At 54.3% G+C, this 12,609-nt stretch overlaps 1 protein-coding gene across 2 annotated transcripts in view; it reads right to left on the bottom strand.

Moving 5' to 3' along the window:
• Positions 1-304: 304 nt before the first annotated feature.
• TRAPPC9 (trafficking protein particle complex 9) overlaps positions 305-12,609 on the bottom strand; it is a 200,014-nt gene continuing 187,709 nt past the window's right edge. For both annotated transcript variants that reach the window (XM_038759976.1, XM_038759977.1), the window contains 2 exons: positions 3,316-3,539; positions 305-1,989 (listed from right to left, as the gene is read on the bottom strand). In XM_038759976.1, coding sequence (XP_038615904.1) covers positions 1,804-1,989; positions 3,316-3,539 — 410 coding nt within the window. In that variant the 3' untranslated portion in view covers positions 305-1,803. The remainder of the gene's footprint in view (positions 1,990-3,315; positions 3,540-12,609) is intronic.

The following is a 12,609-nucleotide window of genomic DNA, read 5'->3' as shown; positions in this document are numbered from 1 at the left end:
GAGCAGGGCATTACCACCTCTTCTCCCGACTGGGGGTCTAGAGCCATACGGTCCTGTCTCCCCCAATCCAGGTTCTAAAGCAGGGCAGCCATGCCTCCCTCACCGCCCAGCCCCCAGGCTTTAGAAAAGCACAGCCCCCGTACTGCTCAACTGTATGGCCCCTTTGGACTGACAGAAAGGAAGATCTCATTACATGTCATTGCAGTATAATGCCCATCACCAGCGAAGATCACACACCAAAAACAACTATACACACACATCACATATGCACACGCACAAACAGCAGACAGAGGCAGAGGACATCTAAGGAAAGCATAAGGAAGTTTATTTGGGTAACTGGACTCATACTGGACGTAAGCTTCTCCAGAACCAAAGATCTGATGGTTAAATAAGCAGGAAATTTCCTTTCCCTCACAGCAACAACCAAGGACTCAGAAAGCAGTCAACGCTCTCCCCAAACGCTCAGGGGGGGCTGACTGGGGAGCGAGGAGGGGACAGGTGCATGGAGGAGCCTCAGGGCAAGCCTTGGTTTCAAAGCAATAAGGAAAGAACAGAGAAAGGGGAAGGAGGACAGAGCAGAATTGCAGGGCAGGAGGACAGAGCAGACTTGCAGGGCAGGAGGACAGGACAGAGATGACACAGGGCAGGAAGACAGAGCAGAGAGATATGGGGAATGAGGACAGTATGGACAGACAGAGTCAACCCAGGGCACAAGGACAGCACAGAGAGAAATGGCCCATGGCGGTGGCCAGAACAGTGTCACAGGTTGTAACGGTGGACAGAAGCCCAGTTGGTGATCAATGCCTTCTCTGCCCATGCAGGCAGACAGGCCTGGTCAGTAGCCAGGACTCTCAGGAAAGGCTAAAAGGAAAAGAGAGGAGAAGAGCTTCATCTGAACCCCAGGTCAGAGCAAGCTGGGGTCTGCCCAACAATGGGAAACTGTCACTCTCTCCTCCCTGTGGCTCTTGGAATCGGCCCAGGTTCCCAGGACATTTATCCCAGGGTTTGATCGGTTTCGCTTCCCAGGGGAATCTGCACTCACCTCTCGGCTCGTCCCTCTCCCCAGCCCCCAGTGAAGCCCTGCCTGGGGCAGGAACCCCATCACTCGCCCCGGCAGCTGAGGCTGGGGAGAGCCTAGGCCCCGGAGGCCGGAAGCGACAAAGGTCGTTCTCCACATTTCCTCGTTGGGAGTCCGAGGACAAAACTGGCTCGTTCTATTTCAGTTCTGGCCTTTCACGTGTCTTCTTCTGTGAGGCGATGCCACAGCTTCCGAAGGTGGAAAGGGTCACCTGGCCAGGGCTGGCTCCAATACTCTGGACTCGAGCCCCTGCTCCCAGGGGGCACACAGTGGCTAACTGGAGGCCACACAGCAGGCATCCAGGGGGCTCCCGGGAGGCAAACCAGTGGCCAACGGGCAGTCACACGGGGGCTCCAGTGTGCACAGAAAGGATACACAGGGAGCGCCCAGCAGGCATACAGCAGGTACACGGCAAGCATCCAGAGGGCACACAGGAAGCTGGGAAAGGCAGGGGAAGAAGAAGAGGAGGAGGTGGAGGACAAGCCCAAGGGGTCCCAGCTATGGGGTGGTGGCCCCCTGAGTGGGGGAGCAACTTGCCCTTAGGGCGGCAACCCTGGGCCAGAGGAACTGATGGATGCTCTGATCTCGGGGCCTGTTCCCAGTTGGCTCCACCACCACTGCTGCCACACTCCCAGAAGTGGGTGTCGAGGAGCAGTCATGGAGAGCAAGCGAGTGGAACTGGTGGTGGGGAAGGAATGCAATCAGCTTGAACAGCCCAGCCCCTCTCAGGACGCCGGCCTGGCCCCGCTGCCGGGCTCATGGGCGCGGACATGAACACTGGGTAGGCAGAACCAGGACAGGGGAAGCTCCTTGCTTGGGTTGTCTTCATGGAATTTGATGTTCAGGTAGAAGTCTCCCGTGTAGAGAAAGAGCAGGGCTCCAAAGCACATGGAGTTTTCTGCAGGCTGAACCTGAGAGAGAGAGAGAGAGAGACAAAGAGGGAGACGGAGGTAGGCGAAGGATGGGGAGGAAAGGAGGTGGAATAAAGATGGGAGAAATGGGGAGGAAGGTGAAGAAAGAGGGGGTGGAGAAGTAATCACAAAAAGACATCCAGGTAATACTCTTACTATTATTATTACTACCATTAAAGGGTGGAGCAGAATAAAACATATGGTTTTTAAAGTGTTCTCTTTGCCCTTCTGCCTCTCTGCTCCTTTTTGGCTCGGTGCTCAGGGCTTAGCCCAGTACTTGGTCCCAAGTGTACAGTAAGCACTCTCAGACTCCCATAATTACTACTATGTTTTCCAGGGGAGCTCAGAGCAGCTCTTGGGCCCCTCCTGTCCATCACTATAGGCCCGTCCCAGCCAACCCTTCCGCGCAGCAGAGAATGGTGCTCTGATGCCAGGAGGCTGGCTCAGTCCCAGCGCTCAGGTGGCTGCCGACGTGGAGCTGGGTCGGATGGAGAATGCCCGAGGGGCTGCTCCAAGAGTGGGATGTGGCGTCAGAGGAGGGCACAGGCAACATAGAGGACACCGAGCAGCAACACATTTCCGAGCCCCGCCCCAATGACCGCTCTTCCCAGATTCCCCCATCCCAGCATCCACCCATGTCCTTCCCTGGATGCCTGCATCCGACTCGTGGGTGGTAGGCTGGGCCTGGGGCCGTGGTGGGATGCAGCAGTGGTGAGAGGGGGGTGGGACAGGTGGTGGTAGGGTAAGGGTGGGCTCAATTAATCAATTAATCATATCTATTGAGCACTTGCAGAGCATCAAACTGAGAACTTGGGAGAGTACAACATAACAGAGTTGGTAGGCACAATAATAATGGTATTTATTAAGTGCTTACTATGTGCCAAGCACTGTTCTAAGTGCTGGGGTAGACACAAGGTAATCAGGCTGTCCCACATGGGGCTCACAGTCTTAATCCCCATTTTCCAGATGAGGTAACTGAGGCACAGAGAAGTTAAGTGACTTGCCCAAAGTCACACAGCTGACAAGTGGTGGAGCCGGGATTTAAACCCATAACCTCTGACTCCTAAGCCTGTGCTCTTTTCACTAAGCCACACTGCTTCTCATGTTACCTGCCCACAAGGACCTCACAGTCTAGAGGGGAAGGAGGCAGTGGTGGGACGGGGGCGGGGTAGAGTGGTGGAGGTTGGACACAGGCAGAACAGGATAGTGCCGGGAGGGGTGGCCCTAGGGCAGCTGGATTTGTCCCACCTGGCCCAGGTGGCCACTTCTGGCCTGGGCTCTCCCTAGCCAGGGACGTGACCGGGAGCGAACTAGTGGGACACTTACAGCGTCAATATGGAAGGTGTTGGAGCCCACGAAGGAGACGGCGCCCTGCAGTTCGTAGCTGTGAACGCCATTCTGGTAGTCCTGGAACGGGACCACGGTGAGGGCGAAGGGTCCGACGCAGCCCGCGCTCCAGTTGGTCAGCTTCACCTCCAGGCGCACTGGGTCCCCCACCGGGCAGTCGGCAACCACGTCACAGTCACACAGCTGGCCATCCACTGAGACATCTGCAAGGCACCAGCAAGCCTAAATTGGGACGGGCCCAACAGCACCTGTGACCACCCTACCAACCCGTCTGTGGTCCTGAGCCCATCCAGCCTCCACCCCCGCTCAGCCCCAACTCCCGCTCCAACGGTTTTTGGAAAACCTTTGGGACATCAGCTCCAGCCCCTCAGTAGCCGCGGGTGGAAAGCAGTTGAGTGTGAAGAGTTCCACTTAGCACTGAAACAAGAAGCGCCAACCAAAAAAGTGAACAAGGGTTGTCAGTGCTTAATACCAATAATTACGGGAATTATTCAGTTCTTACTCTGTGCCAAACACTGTGTTAAATGCTGTACAATTGGGTCAGACAGAGTCCCTGTCCCCCACAGGGCTCACAATCTAATGGGGTGGGAGAGCAGGGATCCAATTCTCAGTTTACAGAGCCTCGGTATGATGGTGGGCTTTTCCCAAGGTAGGGTACAAGTTGGCCTCATGATACCCCTTGCATCACTCGATCTTTGTGGCGGCTTCCAATGCCCGCAGAATCCCATTGAGTAACCGAGAGGTGAGTAGGAAGGCATGATGGGGCACTAAGGAATAAAAGAGGATTTGAGGGAGCACGAGGGGCAGGAAAGTCTCTGCCTCCCTCTGCCATACCTCTTTTACCTCTCTCTAGGTTCTGCCCTGTCTCACCCACCTCCAAAGCCCCCCATATCCTGGCCAGAACAACGCAGCTGCCGGAAACCCAGACCCCGGGGAGGCAGCTGCAAACCTGGAGGTGCCGGACGGTGATGGCTAACTCCCACTCACACGGCGGGTAGATGATTGACCAAGATCCAGCATCACTGTGTACACAGTAGCTCCCGAGGCCTGGCCCTGCCTAGTCACCCCTGAAGGCCAGTGAGCTGGATGTAATGGAGGACAATAATGGAGTGCCTGACTCCAAAAGCTCGGCCCTCAGCACTTTCTGACTGGGAGGTTAAGGTGAGATGCCCCCACCTCCCCCAGGCCCCAGGCTGGTGCTGCCGGCGGGGAGCTCTGTTGGCTGGTGTGCCCAGGTTGGATACCTACTGCCACTGGATGGGGCCAGCCAGTCTCCACAGCCCAGGACTGGGAACCAAGTCACCCTACAGCAAGGCTCTTCGCATAGCTCTGGGCAGGATGAAGAGCTGTGCTCCACACGCTTGTGTGTGGCCCTTCACCTGCAGGTCCGGAGGCCCAGAGTGGACCAGTGGGTTCCCACTGGGCTGGGAGTAGGCTGCCATTTGCTGTGCTGCCTGGTGCAATCTTACAACCAATCAATCAATCAACTGACTATTCATCAGGGGCATCTTAGCTCAACCAGTCCAGCCTGCCCTGGCGGGCTCCAGCGGCTCCTATGCTCTCATGACGCACTTCAGCACCCGCCTCCTGGTCCCGGCTGGGGCCTGTTAAGTGCGCACTGGTCGAGGCTAGCCATGTGCTCAGGCGGTGCCCTCAGCCCTGCCCCACTCCCATGGCACACAATTCCTTCTGGGAAGCGGGGGCATCGCAGCAAGGCGTGGGGAGCATGCTTCCGCTGGGCAGCACGACTGGGCGCCATTGGGACTTGGGGCCACTTTCCAAGCAGGCAAGTCGGTCTTGGCACGTGTGACAATATGGGTTTTCCTGAACATGGTGGGCGAGAGCCAGGGGTTCAGATGTCCCTAGGTGTTGAGGGCTGTGAGCCACCCAACCCAGGGTCCCCTAAGGGCAACCCCTGCTCAGCAGGCCAGAGAAACTCCAACACGACTTCAGCCCGGTCGCTGCCCTGGGCCCACCTTCCCTCACCCTGCAAAACCTGGAGCTGCAGAACCTTGGGGTGCAGGTGCCGGAGATGGAGGCAGGATGGAGGAGTTGGGTGGCAGGGAAAGGAGGGAGGACAGCCAGGGAGAGGAAGGAGCAGACGGTGTAGCTTTGAAGAGGCAGACACAATTATGTGCTGACCAGCGCAGGGTGGCCAGCTCATTAGGTGAGAATGCTTTTCTGAGAATGATTTGCCGGCTGCTGGAGGCGGCGAAGCCGGCATTATCAGATCGTCTGCAGAACGTCAGCCTGGCTCTACCGCACCTGCTGGAGACACAGACGTGGCAGGCCACGTCACGGACTGACCGGACGACCCTCAGCCCCCACTCCCTCACCCATCCTCCCACAAAAAGGGCCAAGCGGCAAACTCGGGCAGCAAGAATGGTGGGGATTTGAGCCCTGGTTCAAACGGCTGTAGCCTCTGGCCAGGAGCCTAGAGACAGGGTGTCCCCCATTCACTGGAAACCTGGACCGGAAGGAGGAATGTTTTATAGTGTAAGCTACTTGTCGGCAGGGAACACGATAACCCATTCTGATATTATTCTCTCCCAAGTCCTTAGTACAGTGCTCTGCACACAGTAAGAGGTCAATAAATACGACTGATTGAGGAGCTGGGGAGGTGTCCCATTGCAGACCGGGAGGGGATGGTAAAGTAAAGGGAAAGAGCCAAGGATCCCTGATCCTCCGATCTAGGTGCCAGCCTAGTGGTGAGCACATGATAGATGCCCAGTACAGCGATCTACACGCAGAAGGTGCCCAGCACACTGCTCTGTACACCAAAGGCATGCAGTATAGCACCTGGTGCTCCTAGTACAGTGCTCTATCTAGCACAGAGCTGACCCATACAGCGCTCTGCACAGAGCAAATGCTAAGTCAAATAGATTAAATGAGCCTTCTGGGGAGAAGACTGGGTCTAGAAATGGGAGTGCCTGCTGAGATGTGGCAACCAGTCCTGAGCCTTCAACCACACTCTGTCACTCACATGTCCGGGAAAAATGGGTTTTCCTCCTTCAGGGACACCCATTCTACCCGCTTGCATTCCCACCGCTTTCTCCTCCATTTCCAATGAATTTGGCAACTTTGGATTCAGCATACCAATCACACTGCTCTCTGCTTGGCTCTGAGAGCAGGCCTTAGCCCGTGAACCCCAGATGGATGGGGACTCTGTCCACCCTGGTCATGTTACCTTCCCCTGGTGTTCAGCACAGGGCTGGGCACACCGGTAGGTTTAATAATAATAATAATAATAATAATAATAATAATAATAATAGCATTTGTTAAGCACTTGGTATGTGCTAAACACTGTTCTAAGTGCTGGGGGGGTACAAGGTGATCAGGTTGTCCCACGTGGGGCTCACAGTCTTAATCCCCATTTTACAGATGTGGTAACTGAGGCCTAGAGAAGTTAAGTGACTTGCCCAAAGTCACACAGCTGACAAGTGGCAGAGCTGGGATTAGAACCCATGACCTCTGACTCCCAAGCTTGTGCTCTTTCCACTGAGCCATGCTGCTCATCAATGCCATAATTACTCTCCAGGCCTCTGGAGGTTGGGGGCCGGGGGTAGGCGGGAGATGGGGAAGAGGTTGCAGTTGGGTGACACTTGGGCCTGATATTCTGCTTTGACTGTAAGTCCTTGTTGATGCTCTCACATTGTGGGGGGTTACCAGGGTCTGTTGGGGAAACACCCCAGAAATGAACAGTTTGTCTTTTCTTCAAGGTTTTCCATCCACAGCTTCCAGCCTCCTCCTAAAACATTTTCAGAAGAAACCATACCCAAGCCGGTTGTGGTCTGGCCAGAGAAGCCGCAAATATCCCTTCCCCAGTGCCCTGGGCACCCCCCAGCTCCAACCCTAGGATCACCTGCAATTGGAGGGTGGTGGAATGGGGACAGCATGGGCAGGGCAAGAAGGTTTCCAGATCCTCCAGGACCAGGCTGTTCCCCTGATATCCCCAGGACACGGACGGACGGACGGACACACACAAACACCCTTCAGCGGATCTCCAGGTGACCCCAGTCCCTCTTGCCACAGCTGGCCGAGCCATTTGGCCTGGGGCAGTCTCCTTGGAAGTTCCTCAAATATTACTGGGGAAAACTGACCTCAGGCCCCTAGGCACCTAGACAGGACTCTCCCCACCCCTTCAGTAGCCCAGAAGCAGACTGAAGGCCCAGAAATTCCAGAGCTTTCACAGAAGCCGTTTGGCCAACAAATCCAAAAAGGCAGACTATGGTTGAGGTCTGGATGCACAAGCCCTTTGCCAAGTGGAAAGATTTAACTGTGTGACTGACTGCTAGATTGTAAGCTCCCTGAGGAAAGGGATCGTGTCTGCCTATTCTATTATACTCTCTCAGGCGGTTGGGTTCAGTGCCTGCACACTGAACATGCTATAACATTTATAACCTCCGTGAGGCCGAGAATCGGGTCTACCAGCTCTACTGTATTATCCCAGCTGCTCAGTACTGAGTTCAATAAATACAATTGATCGACTGATTGATATGAGACTCTCTCAAGCACTCAGAACCCAGCAAGTGCTCAGTAGATGCTACTGTTGGATTAAACTATTGGTCCATGGGCAACAGTGACCCCTGGCCCAGGGATTGTGTTTAGGTTAGAACGGCAGACCACTTCCTTGGGGCACACCATGGGAAATAGCATGGCATGTCAAGGGCCAATGAGGATAACTTCCCAATTCTTGTCCCAGGGACTCCTAAAGACTCAAGTCAAATCCTTAGGGAATGTGTCTGTTACAGTGCTCTGCACACAGTAAATGTTCAATAAATACCACTGGCTGACTGACTGTGATGAAGCAAGCAGTAAGAAGAGGACGAAGGGGAAAATGGTGTCAAATGCCCATCTCCAGACCAGTCACTGGGGTCATTTTCCCAGGGTTCTGGCTGCAGAGCCTCAGCCATCCGGCAGCCCTGGTTACCATGTTCATAATGACAATAATAATGATAATAACTGTGGTGATTGCTAGGGATTTACTATATGCTAAGCACTGTACAATCAGGTCCCACTTGGGGTTCACGGTTTAAGAGAGAGACTAGAAATTCAATTCCCATTTTGCCGACGAGGGAATTGAGGCATAGAAAAATTAAGTGACTTGCTCAAGGTCACATAGCAGATAAGCGGTGGAGCCAGAATTAAAACTCAGGTCCTCTGACTCTCAGGCCCATGTTTTTTCAACTAGGCCACACAACCCGAGAAGGGAATCAATGAACAACAGCTTGGGGTTGGGGGGAGAACGCAAGGCATGGAGGGGGAAAAGGGAGGGCAAGACTGGGGAGGAGGGGATTGGGGGGAAAAAGGGAGTGTGGGAAGAGAGAGAAAAAGTCAGGGAAGCCTGTGGGAGGGGTTCCAGAGAGTCAGTGGTGACACATGCCAAGGAGTAGAGCACCTTCGCTCACTGCTCCCCAGGCGAAACTCTTAGCAGAATCTGGGGTTGTGGTGGGGTGGGAATTTGCTTTCAGAAAGATGCACACCTATCCCATTCATCAGTGTGGGGTCCAGCCCAAGAGAGCTGAGGGGCACCAAAGGATCGAGTGAGTCTTGGAGTTGACAAGAGAAATGGCAAACAGAAAATCATCCAACTGCAGACATTGTGCCGATCCGGCCACAGGTCTAGGTCCAGAAAGGGCTGTGGACTGCCTGGGCCTGATCAGTGGAAGGGAAGGGACCCTGGTGTTGGCCTGGAGGTGGAGGCTCCATTAGACCACATGGGTCTGCCATGTTCGGGAGCTGGAGACTCCGGGAGACGAGCCAGGAGAGATGAGGCCTGAGGCCTCAGATACGGACTCGTTGACTTGTGCTCAGGGACGACACTTCTATCACTGTTCCCTCCATTCTGATTTCCTGACCAACTAATAATGAAAGCCATACATTCTGAAATATGACATGCTGACAGACTGGGAATTCCAGTTCCCAACGGTACGTTCAATCCTTTATTAAAAATAAATTGCGTTCTCAAAAGGGTGAATAACATTTTTGCTGATGCCACTCACGGGTAGCTATGGATTTTTATTTCTGCATGCGCATGCTGCGTCAGAACAGACGGCTAGCCAGGAGTGTTGGCTCGGGCAATGTTTAGTGGATCCAACTTTTGTGCTCTACTCAAAAGCCCACCTGGCTCTCCTAGGATGTGGGGACTGTGCTCTGGTAAAACTCTGAGATAGGGGAAACTTTAATTGATGAGACACCTCAACCAATCAATCAGTCACTCAGAGCCATGAAGCGAGCACCACTCATAAGCATTTAGGAGAGTTCAGCAGGAGTGAGAGGTCTGGGCTGGGTCCCCTTGGGCTTACGGTCTATGGTTCACCCCAGATCCCAAAGGCCTGGATGGAGTGATTGATCGATTGACTGATTGACTGACTCCTGGCAGCCCAACTCCCCAAATTGTCACTGTGGGATTGGCGGGGGGAGGGGGTGGAAGTGTTTGTGGGGGGGTGCGACCAGTGAGGGTGGACTGAGCGGGATCACAGACTGCATGAAATCCCCCACCCCCACCTTCCAATAACCCACAAGAGAGAAGGGGCACTGAAACTGGCACTCCAGGGGAGGCTGCAATTAAGCAAACAATAGCTTTGGTTCTCAACAGTTTCCAGCTAGCAAGGCACTGGCATTCAGGAGCGTTTCAGCTCACCACTGGAGGTGGGGGCCCATTTGTCTAAAAGACAAATTGCAAACATCTCTCCCTGGGGAGGCTGAGGTAGAGGGAGGAGACCCCTGGGAGGGTGAAGCCATGGGGAGAGGATCACTAGTGGGGGTCACAGGGAAGTGGGTGGGAACACTGGGGGAGGATAAGGGACCACAAGGAGGAGGGGGCTACAGGGAGGGTGAAGCCATGGGGAGAGGGGTCAATAGGAAGGGGGGACACTGGTGGGGAGACCCTGGGAGTTGTGCTGGGTGCCTACTTCACACAGAGCACCATTCTAGGGAGCTACTATCTACTGGGTACCCCTTTCTGGATGTGCCGACAATAATTTTCTGAACATCTCCTAGCTACACAATGCTGAATTTTGCCCTGAGGGAGCCATGATGCATTTCCCTCTTCTTCCTTGCCTCCAGGAGCTCACACGCACACAAAACCGACCAAAAAATTTTTAAAGCCCTCCGGTAAGCCCACAAGGAAAGAATTTTGGATTAAACTGGCAGATCCAAGAAAAAGTGGGATTAATGGGAGAAGCTCTTGTCTAATGTAAACGTCCAGAAACGCATCGTGGACGTAGGCGCCGACTCCACTCCCCGCCTTCCCGGCTTGTCAGTGCCGAGCCGTGGGCAGAGAAGATTATTGATGAACAAGATTCCGGGATTGGGCGGAAGCCCTGGGACCTCTGGCCTCAAAGCATTTAACCAGTTCCACCGGTGATTTTCTCCTCCCAATATCCCCCCGCTCATCCGGCCAGAGACATGAACTTCATTCTGACCATCTCTAAATCCCTCCGGCAAACTGCGGTGAGGCTGATGCTACAACAAAAAGCGGCTCCGTCCACAGATGGGCTATAAATAGAACAGAGTCTGCAAGAGGGGTTTGGCCCGGCCTTTCCTTTGGGAGCTCCAAGAAGCCTTTCCTCTGCTGCTTCTCTGGCTGGGCTGGGATTTGGAAGTTGGCACAGGGGGAGAAATTTGAGGCCGAAAATCCCAGGAGATGTAGAATGGAGCCTGGCGATGCCCACCGCTCTGCTCAAGCCGCAGGGCGAGCTCCAGGCTGCAGCAACTACCCGGCCCTGCTGGGGGCATACCAGGGCTGGCAGCTCATCCTGTTTAACAGTTACCTGAAATCAACTCGGAAGAAATTGGATTCTAACAACTGAGGAAAGGAAAGAAAGCCCTGGGGAATGGTGACTCAAACCCCACAATCCAATTACTCAACAGCAACAGCCACAGCACTGGAATAGCCACGGTGGCAGGTGCAAACAGAGACGCAGTTTCAACCACAACAGCCCCCTTCCACTTGCCATGGGCTGTGAGGGGCCCAGGCCCCACAGCCAGCGGGTGCTATATGCCTGGGACCAGCACCAGCAGGCCGAGCAGGTACAGCTGGCAGGTGGGAGCACTGGGGAAGCAGCCGTGTGCCTGGTCCTGCCACTGGCCACACTGCCTGCCCTGCTGCAGCCTTCCTGGACCTGGATAAATGCGGAAACTGATGAGAGGGGGCCAGCAGCTGCAGAAAGCTACTGCTCCACTAGGCTACAGTAAGCAGACCAGGGGTGGCCCTGCTGAAGCCCCTTGGGGGTTTGCTGGATTGACAAGGGGCCAAGAAGGCTGAGATGTGTTGAGGAGGTCTTGGGCGCTGCTGTGGACTCAGGACCCCACGCTGCCAGCCTCCAGGAAGCCTCCTGGACCACCTATGTGTTACACGTCACAACACACTACGTGTTATAGCGCTCATCGTGCTGAGCCCACCTCCTAACTGCACCTCAATCTTCACTCTCCCATCTCCACCCCCTCACTCAGTGCTCCCTGCCATCCTGGAACTCCCTTGCCTGCAAATCCACCAGAGCACAGCTCTCCCCATCTTCCAAGGTGTCCTAAAATCCCAGCTCCCCTAGGAAGCCTTCTCCAAATACCGTACAGTCCGTCCCCACAGACGTGGCATCCCAACAGCCATGGAGCTGGGGCTACAGGAGGAAATGGTCTGGCCAGTTCTGCTCACAAGGGGCTGGTCTAAGTGATCACTTCAATCCCCCATTAACCTGGGGCGCAGTGGTTCACTGGGAAAGTGTGGGCAGAGACATCTCATAGCAGGAATGGATCCAGACCAGAGAGGGGAAGCAGCAGGGTATAATAAAGATAACGATAATAATAATAATAGTAATTGTGTTATTTGTTAAGCACTGCCTATGTGCCAGGCACTGTACTAAGTGTCAGGGGTGGATGCAAGATGATTAGGATTGACACAGTTCCTGTCCCACAAGGGGCTCCCTGTCTCAAACTGAGGCACAGATAAGTTAAGTGACCTGCCCATGGTCACACAGCAGGTAAGTGGCAGTGCCAGGATTCGAACCCAGGTCCTTCTGACTCCCAGGCCCATATCCTATCCAGTAGGCCACAATACGTGTGGGGCATGGGGTTAGTACTGAACTGCTCAAGCGCTTAGTACAGTGCTCTGCACACAGTAAGCGCTCAATAAATACGGTTGATGATGATGATGATGCTTAATGGGGACAGACCCAAGTGCATTGACGATAAGGGAGGGGACAACAGCACTTCTTGTAAAGCCCCTTATACTCCGTTGCTTCCCCTGTTGGCAATTTATTTTAACACTTGTAT

The sequence above is a fragment of the Tachyglossus aculeatus genome, chromosome 18 (genome assembly GCF_015852505.1).
Source record: "Tachyglossus aculeatus isolate mTacAcu1 chromosome 18, mTacAcu1.pri, whole genome shotgun sequence".
Lineage (NCBI taxonomy): Eukaryota > Metazoa > Chordata > Mammalia > Monotremata > Tachyglossidae > Tachyglossus > Tachyglossus aculeatus.
The sequence above is the reverse complement of the archived record's forward strand: the minus strand, read 5'-3'. Positions and strand labels throughout refer to the sequence as shown.